At 39.2% G+C, this 12,834-nt stretch overlaps 1 protein-coding gene and 1 pseudogene across 5 annotated transcripts in view; both read left to right on the forward strand.

The window, feature by feature from the left end:
- The window catches only part of SLC35B4 (solute carrier family 35 member B4), a 45,548-nt gene that overhangs the window by 24,043 nt on the left and 8,671 nt on the right, over window positions 1-12,834 (forward strand). For 3 of the 5 annotated variants that reach the window (XM_025471708.3, XM_049093460.1, XM_049093459.1), the window contains exons 8-10: window positions 625-700; window positions 3,422-3,497; window positions 4,349-9,807. In XM_025471708.3, coding sequence (XP_025327493.1) covers window positions 625-700; window positions 3,422-3,497; window positions 4,349-4,592 — 396 coding nt within the window. In that variant the 3' untranslated portion in view covers window positions 4,593-9,807. Of the gene's footprint in view, window positions 1-624; window positions 701-3,421; window positions 3,498-4,348; window positions 9,808-12,834 lie in introns of those variants that run through there. The other 2 variants (XM_049093461.1, XM_049093462.1) reach the window with 2 other exon arrangements.
- On the forward strand, window positions 533-614 carry LOC112675142 (U4 spliceosomal RNA; annotated as a pseudogene).

The raw sequence follows: 12,834 nt of genomic DNA on the forward strand, positions 1-12,834 counted from the left end.
TTCCACAAGTTACCTGAATGCCCTGAGATCTGCCTTTGCTTACTTCATAAATTGTATTTATTTTTAAATTTTTTCCAAGAATAGAAGTGTTTTTACTTTTTTTTAATTTAATTCAGTTAGCCAACATATAGTACATTGTTAGTTTCAGATGTAGATTTCAATAATTCATCAGTTGCCTATAATTTTTAAGTCCTTATATTTGCTATTTTCAAAAGGAGCAAAATGTAGGAAATCCTGTGGGCCAAATGACTAAGTTTAAATTTTCCTTTTGTCGCGGGAAGGATGCTGGTTCCTTTTATTTGTTTAGTGTGTGATGATCATCTGACTCCACTTCTGAAGGGCAAAAACTGTGGCATGTGGTCGATGGCACACTGAAAAAGCCATGTGGTCCAAAGCACCGGATACATTTAACCTAACGAGTCTAAATTGCTTTTCTTGATACTGCTTGTCAAACAACTTGTGAAACTGTAAGTCATTGTAAAGCCACTCTACATATTCTGTGAAGTAAGTGTCTGTATTTAAATTTACATGGAGCTTTGCACAGTGGCAGTATCGTAGCCAATGAGGTGTATCCGAGGCGCGATTATTGCTAATTAAATTTACATGGAATCTTTTTTCTCGTAGCATGCTCTTCCACTTCCTGGCTTCATCTTCCTGGCTTCTGATATTTATGACCATGCAGTTCTATTCAATAAGTCAGGTGAGTGTGGGGTCATCCAGTAGAATTACCTGACAGATTCTGAGGCCAACTCTCACCGTTGCTATTGACTTGACCACCACTTTTTTCATGATCTTACCCAAATCCCTGCCCTGTTGGAAGCCATCCTCAATCCACCTCCCAGAAAGATAGTGCTGTTAGTCAGCAGTTGCAGCCACGAAAGCTCTATACAGGTGCTTTCTCAGTTATTTGCAAGTGATGTCAAAGTATCTTCAGATTTTGTCTTCTGCTTTGGAATTTGTTTTTGCATTTGCATGTGGAATGTTTGATGTTTTGAGAATGCAAAAAAAAAAAAAAATAGCAATAACACTCTGCAGAGATGGGACTGTGAGAAACTGGGCAGCAGTCCAGCTCTTTCTGCTGCCGCCATACCTCTTGTGCTGGTGAAGACAGACCTGCTCGCACACCCAAGTCCTAGCTCCCTTGGAGCAGAGGGAAACAAAAACACGAGGGGGCTTTTTTCCGAGGTACAGGATAAGTAGGCAGCAGGAATAAGCAAAATTTGCTTAGATGTCTACAGGGTAAGTTAGCTCTTGTTATAAAGTGGCTTTTTAATAAACTAGCTATAAATTGCCAATTAACTGGAAAGGAATTACTTATGTGATTATCTACTAAAAGACATACAGTTTATACAGACAGAGGAACACACAGGAACAAATAAACATTTGTAAAAATAAGGCTTTCCATTGCTCATGCCTAAAATGGTTAAGTATATTTTGTAGAATGGCAGTGTGTGCCCTATAAACAGGTTTGCCATCTGAACCTGCGTTGTGAAGTTGTGAATGCTTTCTGTTTGAGTTTGCAGTGTTGCCTGTCCCATTCGCCCACAAAAAAGTGTATCAGAAAGTTTCTATGTCTCTGAATTAATCATTTCTAACTTGTTTTTTAAAGATAAAATTGACACATAGCCATTTTGACACAATGATTTTTTTAAGGTCTCTTGTGAGTCTCCACATAGTGTCAGGCTACTGAAATAAACATTATCAGATCTCTTGGGATTGATTTTGATATAGTTACTAGAATGCTGCTTCTGAAAGTCACAGGTATGGGTCTTTATATAAAATATTTTTTAGATTCTTTCAATTTTGGGACACTGGGGTGGCTCAGCAGTTTAGCGCCTGCCTTTGGCCCAGGATATGATCCTGGAGTTCCAGGATCGAGTCCCACATCGGGTTCCTGGCCTGGGGCCTGCTTCTCCCTCTGCCTGTGTCTCTGCCTCTCTCTGTCTCTGTCTCTCTGTCTCTCATGAATGAATAAATAAAATCATTAAAAAAAAAAAAAAGAATCTTTCAACTTCTTCAAAATCATCCCTTAGTTAAGAATATGCTTTTTCTTCTCTTCCTTGCCTTGAGGTTATCTCAGCTGAACGTATTATCCTTGAATTTGTTAAGAGAATTGAATATCCATCTAAATATTCTGAGTCCTACAGCTTGGCTCTTCCCCAGCCAATTAATTCAGTGGATCTCTGAAGTTACTAAACAGTAATAATACTTGTTAACTGTCTTTTCATTTCAGTATGTCCTAAGTGTTTTAAAGATAACAGAAAACCAGATTATGGGAATTCCCCACAAATCCAGACAAACAGTTATATTACATTTATGTATATGGCTTTTTCTTTTTTTGCCAAAGAAAGTAGCTATACTGTATAGTTCAACCCCCCAAACAACCTGGGAATTTTTAAAAAACTGATCCTTTAAGGATCACTATGTCCTTACTCTTTGATCTTGAATATTTTATTTCCTCCCAAATATTCACTGTGTAAGCATCATTATATAAAACGTAAGAATATATTTAAAGGAAGAAAAGTTAGAGTTCCATTGCCTTAGATGGCTGCTAATTTCATTTTACCAGTTTCTTCCCAGACTGTTTCATATATTCCAACATAGTTGTCATCCTCGTGCAGATAAGATTTTATACTTGATTTTTCACTTTCCTTCTTTTTTATGTGACTGCATATAATCTTGATGATTCTTTTTTATTCAAATGTGTCATGCCTCACTTAGTGAAAGTTCCTTTGCTTACAGAGCCATTGCTCTAAGATTAGCCATTGAGATTGATTCAGTTTTTCCTCATTATAAATAGTACTCCAATCAATGGAGGACTTTCTTTTGCTTCTGAATGAGGATTAATTCCTAAGAATGGCTATAAATACTTTTATTGCCCCTTAATATAAGCATTATGAAAGTGATTTAAGAAAAAACGCACACCAATTGACACTACGACCAACTGAGTGGTTGCCAATTTCACTAGCACCTTTCTAGATTAGGATTTTATAAATTTTTAATTGCTGTTTTAATAGCTGTAAAATGGTAGCGTCTTGTTTAGTTTTGCATTCTTTGATTTACTAGTAGGATTGCATGTATTTCCAAATGGCATTTAGTTACTGGTTGTCTTTACTCCTGTGTTGATTGTGTGTTAAGACCATGTCATGCTTAACTTCTCTGTACTCACAGTGTTTCTTTGTAAAATGAGGTCCTATTCAGGTATATGGTAGAAAATTTATTTTACAGTGTAAAGAAATCATAATTTAAGAAACCAATGTAATAACTCTTGAGACCGATGTAGCCTGGAATCAAGACAAGTTTTACTGTGCTGTACAGTCCAGATCTGTTTGCAAAGGAAGTAATGCTGCGATCTCTATTCTGTTCAGTCTCCATTAAGCTGTCAAAAATATATGACGATCTCTCCTCTTAATCTTTGCAGAATTGTATCAAGTCCCAGTCATTGGTGTGACAGTGCCCATCATGTGGTTCTACCTCCTGATGAATGTCATCACTCAGTATCCTTTGCAGTCCTCTGCCATATGGTCTGCTCTGTGTTATTTTGACATAGGAATGTTTATTCTTCTAATGGTGCCATGATAGGAGTTTCATTTCTGCCTTGATCTGTTCTGGACTACCGGAGACAGAGGTGCCCATCAGTTAGTGCCTTTGTGGAGGGCCAAAGAAATGTTAGTGGTGCTGTAGGCCAGGAAGTCACTGGCCACCATAAGGAGCTTGCTCTGGGTGGAGGGGTAGAAATCACTGGATAATTAAGTATTAGTAGATGACATGAATGCTCTGTTATTTCTGCTGGGGTTTTTCAGTAGCCCAGGATATGTCATAAGCCACCACAAAATTCTGCAAGAAATTTCAAACTAATTAAAACCTAATTTTTTAAATTAAGGTTCTTTTGAACAACCTTGAGTACGTTATAAAAGTCATTAAGGCTTTGAAACAGTGAAACAGGTTGAGATTGGTCTCATTCCTCTGACATCACCTAATAGATTTGCCCACAGAGCTCCTTTTTGGATGAGTAGGTGAGGCCCGGGTCCTATAAGGTGGGTTTGCTGACCTGTATTGAAAGTGTTCCCCACCATCCTTCACTATCGGGGACGGGACCCTCACTGTACACGGTGTGAAGAATTCAGAACAAGAACGGTGGGAGGTCTGCAGGCAGTTTCAAGTTCGGATCCACACACGAATGGTAGGACGTTCACCTGCTGGATGTTCTGCTAAGGAAGAGCCTCAGAGTAGCCATAACGCACCCCCATGTTTTCTGGTTCTTATAATATGAACATTTAAACCAAGAGAGATGCCAGAATGTTCTCTCGATAGTCTACAGAAAACCACCTTAACTCCACTACCCCAGGTATGTGTGCATCCGGGGCGTCTTCATTCTCACCACAGAATGCGCCTCCCTTACCGTCACCCTTGTTGTGACTCTCCGCAAGTTTGTCAGCCTCATCTTTTCCATCTTGTACTTCCAGAACCCTTTCACTGTGTGGCACTGGCTGGGTACCTTGTTTGTCTTCATTGGGACCCTCATGTACACAGAAGTGTGGAACAACCTAGGGACCACCAAAAGCCAGCTGCAGAAGGACAAGAAAAACTGAGGTCTGCCTGGAGCACAGAGACCAGTATGCTAATGTGCCAGGGCTGGTGAAGGTCTGGCCACCATTTCACTTTTGTTAATGCTGAAGTATTGAACCAGCCATGTTCCAGAGAATCCTCAGGAGGGACTTCTCAGATTTTTTTAAGGCTGCACAGGCCAACGTTTGTGGACTCCAAATGGAAACCCCTCAACTACGAAATAGACACAAGAATAGTTCTCTACTGTTGAACAGCCAGTCTGTTACTTGTTTTGTTTACCAAAATATTTAGTACCATTACTTGTTTATTGAATTCTCAGTCCCCATAGCTACTAGTTTTCTATCCGTGGTCTCAGACAGGTTTCTCTCTTGTTGACATTCTGACGATTCTCTGCCATACGGTCATTCTCATCCCGTGCCCACCACCCTTTTTCTTGTCACTCTTCCCCTCCCCCACCACCTCTGCAGCACTGGAGCCAGTCAGATGCTCCAGGCATCATCACCAGGAAGCAACTATGAGGGGCCCTGTGACATTGGGACTGGAAAGGAAGCGGCTGTCCCTGTGAGTTGAGCCCTGGTGACACTGGAGCAAGACTGGTGGTCGTCCTTTCCCACATCTTGCTTCCTTCCCCACCCCACCCCCACCCCCGCCATGTGCAAGTCTTTTTGCTTTCTGTGCTTAGACCATCAGCATATCTCTATGGCACAGAGTTAATAAGAAAGAAATGCTGAGTATGAATCAGGCAGGATGTTTTTCCCCTCAGTCTTCTACACAAAGCCCTTTAGCCCACAGTTGAAATGGTGATGCCAGGATGGCTGGGAGCAGCTGGCCCTCGTCGGCACCCAGGGCACCACAGCTCCCCTCTGGGCCCAGCCAGGCCCTCACGGGGCTGGTTCCAAGTGGGTGCATTCAGTGTTTGAAAGGCTTCTTAACCAGAGAGATTGAGCGCTGCCTGTCAGTGTGAGAGCTTCGTGGCCAGTCAGGCTAAGGAGTAGAGACTCTCATATATGGTGGATGTGGGTGTGGTGTATCAATCAGGTCCAGTCACAACTAAAATGAAAAGTTGTGTGTTTTTGTTTTTTTTTTTTTCCTATAAGGTATCTTCGTGTTCTTGATGGGTATTTACAGGTGGTTGGGAAGTCATTTGTTTTACTCTGTGAGGAAGCGTGATGCCCCTTTAGGCTGATCATTTCAGAGGTGTGGTTTTCTTCCTGGGATAATTTTGAGAAAGAGGAACAGTGTCAATATGGTGTGTGTAGGTACGTGTGTTTGTGTGTGTGCACGCACGTTTATGTGTTGGTGTAGTTTCTGCGATATTAGAGGAGAAAATAGCATGAGAGTCTATTCTTGTATTTCCTCATTCTTCACTCAGCCCCGAACCTTCATTAAACTTGCACAAGTCCATGCTCTTCTCTCTTTTGCACACGTGAAAAAAGCCTTCCTTTCCCCCACCCCTTTGGATATAGATTGTATTCTTAAATCGTGATGCGGCTCTTGAGATCACCTTGGCTCACTCTGTGGTATGGCCTGTTTCCTCTTCTGCCTGCAGCTGTTCCCTGATGGGGTCTGAGATAAGTGTCCAAGAACCATTGGGTCACTCAGGGAAAGGAACTTAAGCTGCCTCATTGTTTGTTCCATAAAATGTAGATACTGTTTCTCTATCTAAGTCACAGGGTTTTCAGACAGTGTTGTTCTGGACATGGACAAATTTCTAGTGCTGATAATTGGTCTGTCCTAAAAAATGCCAAATTTGGTATGAACCCATTCATGGAATCAAAAGGTATTTTCTTTGGAATATGTAGAGTTCCTCTGACTGATGGTGCTATAAAAAGCATGAATTAAATATCCTCTTAAAAACAAAATAAAACTACTTTGTAAAAATCACTTGATAGAAGAACCCATCCCTAGGGGCTATATTAGATTTTTGTGTATCTGGAGTCTTCACAGGCTGGAGCCTTACATAATTTAGTGTCCTCCTTTTTATGTTGATGAACATTTTTAGTAACTGAGATGTGTTAATGTACACAGACAGCATTTAACTGGGTCTATTAGGTTTTAGATTCTGGATTTAGAAAGTACCTGTTCTTCTCAGGCTGAATACTGCTGCTGGTTTTATTAATAAGAGATTACATATGGACAGATTATGGCATTTACACTAAGAAATAGAAGAACAGAATGTCTGAAATACCTTGTGAGTTGATTTTCTCTCTAGTGGCCAGATGTAAGAAAATATGTCTAATGGACACTAATACTTTCATTAGCAACTTCTTTTTTTGACAGTTTGTTTCCATAGGATAACTGATTTTTCAATCAAGGTTGAGATTAATTTCAACTTGTATTAAAGAGGCAAATAAACCATTTTGAAGAGGACCAGACCCACACAGCTGGAGGAGAAATGTCTATTAAAATGCTTCTCCTCTTTCTTTGGTTCGACTATGTAATAACTTTGTACCCCAGAGATAGTTTGCAAAAGGGATTGATGTTTAAGACATCCAAAACTCTGCCCTTTGACTGAAGATCATAGCAGATGACACTAGCCAGAAACTGTCCTGTGTGTGTGTACATGTGTACACATATCTGTGCACCCACTTAACAGCTTGACCTTCACCATAAAGTAACAGGAGAAGATGGTGGATATTTGAATTATATTAATGTAATACCTAGTTAGCTTTTACCACAATTCTGCCCTCACATTATGTTCTCTTTTGTTTTTGTATTGCTTTATCTTTTATCCCTTTTATTTTCCTTTTCATCTAAACCAATCAGTAACGTACTTGGTAAGTGTAAGTGTCCGTCAAGCTTTAGACACAATCTAGTTTATCCCCTCTTCTTCCTTTCCAGTTACCCAAAATGAAATGCTACATGCAGTACCTTATTCTTCTGAGAAGATTACCTGACATTTTTAAAGGATTCTAATAATTTGGGGTCATTTCTCGAGCAGCTTTCCTCTTTCCTGCCCTATTTTGTTTTCCTCCTGAGCCCCACCTCCATTGTCCTCACTGCAGTCTCTGTTCATCTGTGCACTTCTCCACTGAAAACTTGCATAGTTCTCTGTGCCTGTCATCTTGCGTCTGTTTATGCCTCTATTCTCTGGGGCCTCTTGGCTGTTTTTGTGGATTTTTACAAGGTATTTTGTTAGACATTGTTACAGGCACTGATACTTGGAGTGCGAGAAGATGTGGCCCATATGTGAATATATGTATAGATAAGTATAAACATGAGGGTTAATGTAAAAATGTTTCTTTTGTTACCTGAAACTGGAACTGAGAATCTTAACCACCATGCCCTTCTATATTTGGAAAATAATGTTCTTGTTTGCTCTTTTCACCCCATGTTGAGCTCACTTTGTTCAACAGTGCCAAATGCCTATGCAGAAGGGAGGTGGAAAACCTCAGGAATTATTCAGAGCCAGTGAATTAGCTGTGGGCTGGGAGATGTGCTCATGGGTGGACCACTTGGCATGTTAGAGTGAAGGAGAGGAAGAAATTTTCCTCTGTTCAAGATTCTTCCATTGGACTACGAATTAAAATTTACATGAGACAGATTAACAGGAGAAAAAAAAAATCGAAGTTTGAGTTTGCGCACCCAAAACCTAAACAAAGGACTAGAGCGGGCATTTTTAAAATCTACATTTTAGACAATAAATCTGTTAGGAATTGACAGGATAAAGACGACGGATGTTTGGGAGTTTTAGTAAGGAATTCAGGCTGTAGTAGTAGATTAGTAAAAATATAGCCAGATTTGTTTCTGTAGCTTTCTTAGCTTTAAATAAAGACATCTTTTTAGTTCTTAGTGCAGGGGGAGCATACCTTTCAAATGGGAGTTTTGTTTTCTGTTCTTAGAAGGACAGAGGAGACTCTGAGTATCCTTGTATCTGCTGCTTCCCACATAGCTTCAATTCAAAATACCGAGTATGCCACTGTGGTACATTATGGGTAGTCTGCTCTTGGCTCCTGCAGTTCCCTCCTCTGCAACTTCCCTGGAAGTTTCATACCTTAAAAGTTGATAGATTGTTCCATTTCAGTGAACCTGCTGGGTTCTGACAATAGCTATGTCAGTTTCGTTAAACTCATAGGAGGTGGCTATGTGTTCTCAAAGTTAGTCCACTGAATCAAATCAGGTAATGAGTAAGAGAGAGGCGTTTCTGATGGTAGCCAGTGAAGTGGATTTCTGGATAGCAGGCAGTGGCAATCTGATGTATTTTCTTGGTTTGTAATTTTGAGTTTTTGTGGTGAACTTTTTGAGTAGCCCATAGAGCAACAGGCATGGAGATTGTCTACATATGAGCTGTTCTGATTTCTCTGAAGTTGTTTATGTGTAGTTTGCAGGGCTTCAAGAAAAAGGACAGTTTTTTTAATCAAGTTATTCCAAGTAAAAAAAGATTGGGGGGAGGGGGTGTTCTTTGAGGAAGTTGTAGCCAGACACTGGAGAAAACAAGAAATCAAGATCTTGTCCAGTTCATAATGAAATGTATGAGAATATAGTATTCACAAAGATATGTTACTGAAACAGTTTTTCTCTTTATAATCACACTAACTTTTACCAAAGATAGCCCAATTAAGACTAATCGGTTTGCAAAATAAGTCTAGTGTTTAAAAATTTGACCTGATTATTTACACGAGTGCAGTAAGAATAGTAAGTGATCCTATAGGCCCTTTTTTAAGGACTTTCTAGCCTGAACTTTTAACAGCCTCCCAAGGTGAGAAGCCAAACAAAAAATACTTGCTCAGACTTCCCCTGTAACAGCTGTAGGTTTGGTTAATTCTTTCTCAAGGCCCCAAAAGTGTCCCGAAGTTCTTGGACCTGCCAGGAAATGACCCTCCCTCTTCACCTGGTAAATCTGCTGGGAACCCTGTAAGCAAGGTATCAGGCTGTTTTTCCAGGGGGCACAGGGGGCTTTATTGGCTCTGTATAGTCAACCTTATTTCCTTAAGCTGTGTGGTGGTGTCTGAGTTTGTGCAGGTCTCCCTCAAATATGACATTCTAGTCAAAGCCTTGGTAATATAATCAGTGTTTCCAGTTGTGTTCTATTACTCTTATTGAACTTATGCAAATGAGTATATTATGAAAATATAAGAATATTGAAGGGATTAGGTAGAGAAGATAAATGTTTTGTTCACAAAGATGTTTTATCAAATTGCTGTAAGTTATAGTTATCTTAAGAAAAAATTTCTTTAAAGCTGGAAAAAAATCAGTGTTTAACAAAAAGTCATAAAAATTACAGTCATCCTCAATTCATTCAGTTCCATGTTATTCTTACTTTGCTGAAATCTAATTCTTTCATTAGTTCTGGAAATTCTTACTGAGTTCAGTTGCGTGATCTTAATTATTATCAGAGACACGTGTACTCAGATTTCTTTCCATGAATCTCAATGCAGACAAAACATTTGCAGGAGGGTTTGTAAAAGCATCTGAGTATAACTGTCTGGAAACAACAGACAAAAGTGGCCATGGTTAAAAATCTGATTAGAGTTCATGACCATGCACTTGACAAGGAAATTTGGTTATTTCTGTGACACACAGCACTTTAAGATAACATACTAGGACATACCTGATTTCTAAGAGTTTCATAGAGTTCTTAATACCACTTCTACATAAATATAATCTGAGAGGGTTTCAGTATCAGTTGACAGAGCTTCCCATGTAACTTAAGCCTAACTAGCGTAATCTTTTTATAAGGAGACCAAATATTTTGAAAATTTCTATTAGATTGTGATGAAAGGACTTTTTAGAATTTGATTTTGGAAAGTTTGTCAATAAATATCAAAAGGCTTGAACGTTTTATTAAATAGGATTCCTAATCATTATGAAATATTTAACCAAAGTGACAGTAAGATATTAAAGGCAAATACCAAAGGTTACATAATTGTGAGCAAAACTTGGCTCTTTTAATATTGAAGACTCAGTTTTCCTGAATGATCAAAGATCTGATGAAGACATAGAATCTTAGATTATTGGTTTGCTTTTCATAAATTATAAACAAAATTATGTAATATTAAAACTTAAATTCTGATCTTAGCCATTACTGACCATATATTAAATTTTTTTCTATAAACCTACAACTTTTTTACATTCATTCAGGTCTTGTTCTAAGTTTTCCCTCAAAATGTCTTTCTAATCTTCATACCTTTCTTTGATTGAAAATATTTTCTTATGTACAGAGTTGTTTCCTTTATTTGGGGGTAGCTTTAACCCATTTGATTTGAATTCTTAACACTTAAAAACTTCACTTACAGGATAGTTAAGTTTTAACTTTAGCATTGGTTTATCTTAACAGTGGGTGGCTCAGTGGCTGAGTATCTGCCTTTGGCTCAGATCGTGATCCCAGAGTCCTGGGTTCAAGTCCCACATCAGGCTCCTGCAAGGAGCCTGCTTCTCCCTCTGCCCATGTCTCTGCCTCTCTCTCTGTGGGTCTTTCATGAATGAATAAATAAAATCTTTTAAAAAAAAACTTCACTTACTATATAGCTTTCACTAGAAATTGAAGTTTGTGAAGTAGAATCTTGATCTTACTTCTCTCTGGACACAGTGAATCTATAGCTATATAGATATATATACTATATCTATAGTTCCTTCTTAAGAACTGAGGGCTGACTGGACAACTTCTGCACAACAGAGGATGGAGGTACCACGTACAGAATGGTGAGAGAGAGATGGTAACAATTGGGAACCCCGACACTATAAACTGCAATGGGGAGGGATAGAATTGGACTGTGAGCCGATTTATCTACCCTGGGATGCAGATATCTAGTTGCTGTTTTAAGCCATGGCTTTTTAAGGAACTAGCTCTCTACCAAGCGGTAGGGGTCCTGCTAGAACACTCTCTGGGGTCAGAGAGGCTGCAACATGCCACTGTTTACACTCTTCCTCCACCTTGATGGTAATGCAGATACAGATAGGATCCTGGCTGGCCTGCTGTATCACCAAGGTGACACAGGGGCAAAGCATCCTGGGATGCTCCAGATGACTTGCCTGGGCACCCCCCCTACACATACTGCTGTGGGACTTTCTGCACAGGCCTCCTGTGGCTTCAGCTGTCCTGCAAGAGTGCTTTCTGCAGGGCCCTGGGATTCCCAGTTTACCCACCGGCTACAGCTCCAATCAGCCCAAACAGCTAGGCACACAGTCGATACCAGATATCCTTACACAAGACAATTTCTTCAAGTTTAGAAAGGAAGTCGCTGTCCCATCTACTTCATAGAAATAAACACAAACTAAATGAACATGCTCTAAACAAAAGCACAAAACTTCAGAAAAAGAACTAAATAAAATCTACCCAATAAAGAGTTCAAAGAAATTATTAGAAAAAAGCTTATTGGAATAGACACAAGAGTAGATGAACTCAGAACTTCAACCAAGAGAAAATACAAAAAAGCAGCTATCAGAGTGGAAGAATACAATAACATGAAAAATACACTAGAATCAACAGCAAATTAGAGGTTGCAGAAGAGTGGATCAGTGATCTGAAAGACCAGCTAATGGAAAGCACCCAACGTGAAGAGGGAAAAAAAAATTAATGAGGATAGCTTAAGGGATCTTTGGGACAACATCAGGCTTACTGACACTTACATTAGAGAGTTCCCAGAAGGGGATGGGGGGGGCAGAAAACTTACCTAACCTGGGGAAGGAAACAAATATCCAAGTCCAGGAGGCCTAGAGAGCCACAAACAAGATGTACCAAAGGAGGTCCACAACAAAACACATAATTAAAAAGTCAAAGATTAAATATAGAGAATCTTAAAAGGAACCAGTAAGAAGCAACTAGTTGTGTATGAAGAAACTCCCATAAGGCTGTTTTTTCAGCAGAAATTGTGCAAGCCAGAAAGGAGAGACATGACACATTCGAAGTGCTCAAGAGAAAAAAGACCTATAACTAAGAGTACCCAGCAAGACTGTCATTCAGGATTGAAGGAGAGAGAAGGAATTTCCCAAACCAAAGGTAAAGGAGTTTATCACCACTACACTGGCCTTATAAGAAATGTTAAAGGGAATTCTTTACGTGGAAAAGAAAAGATCATAATTAGAAGAAAATTAAGAAAAAAAATTTCACAAGTAAAAGCAAATATACAGTAAAAATAGTGTATCAATCACAAAGCTGAGATGAAGATTAAAAGACAAAAGTAGTAAAAGCAGTTTTATCTGATAGTCACATTGTATTTAAGTAGGGACTCACAAAATGAAAAGATACAAAATATATCTACATAAAATATGGAGGGGGTGTAAAACTGAAGTTCTTTTAGAATGTGGACTTTTTTTTTAAGATTT

This window comes from Canis lupus, chromosome 14, assembly GCF_003254725.2.
Source record: "Canis lupus dingo isolate Sandy chromosome 14, ASM325472v2, whole genome shotgun sequence".
NCBI lineage: Eukaryota > Metazoa > Chordata > Mammalia > Carnivora > Canidae > Canis > Canis lupus.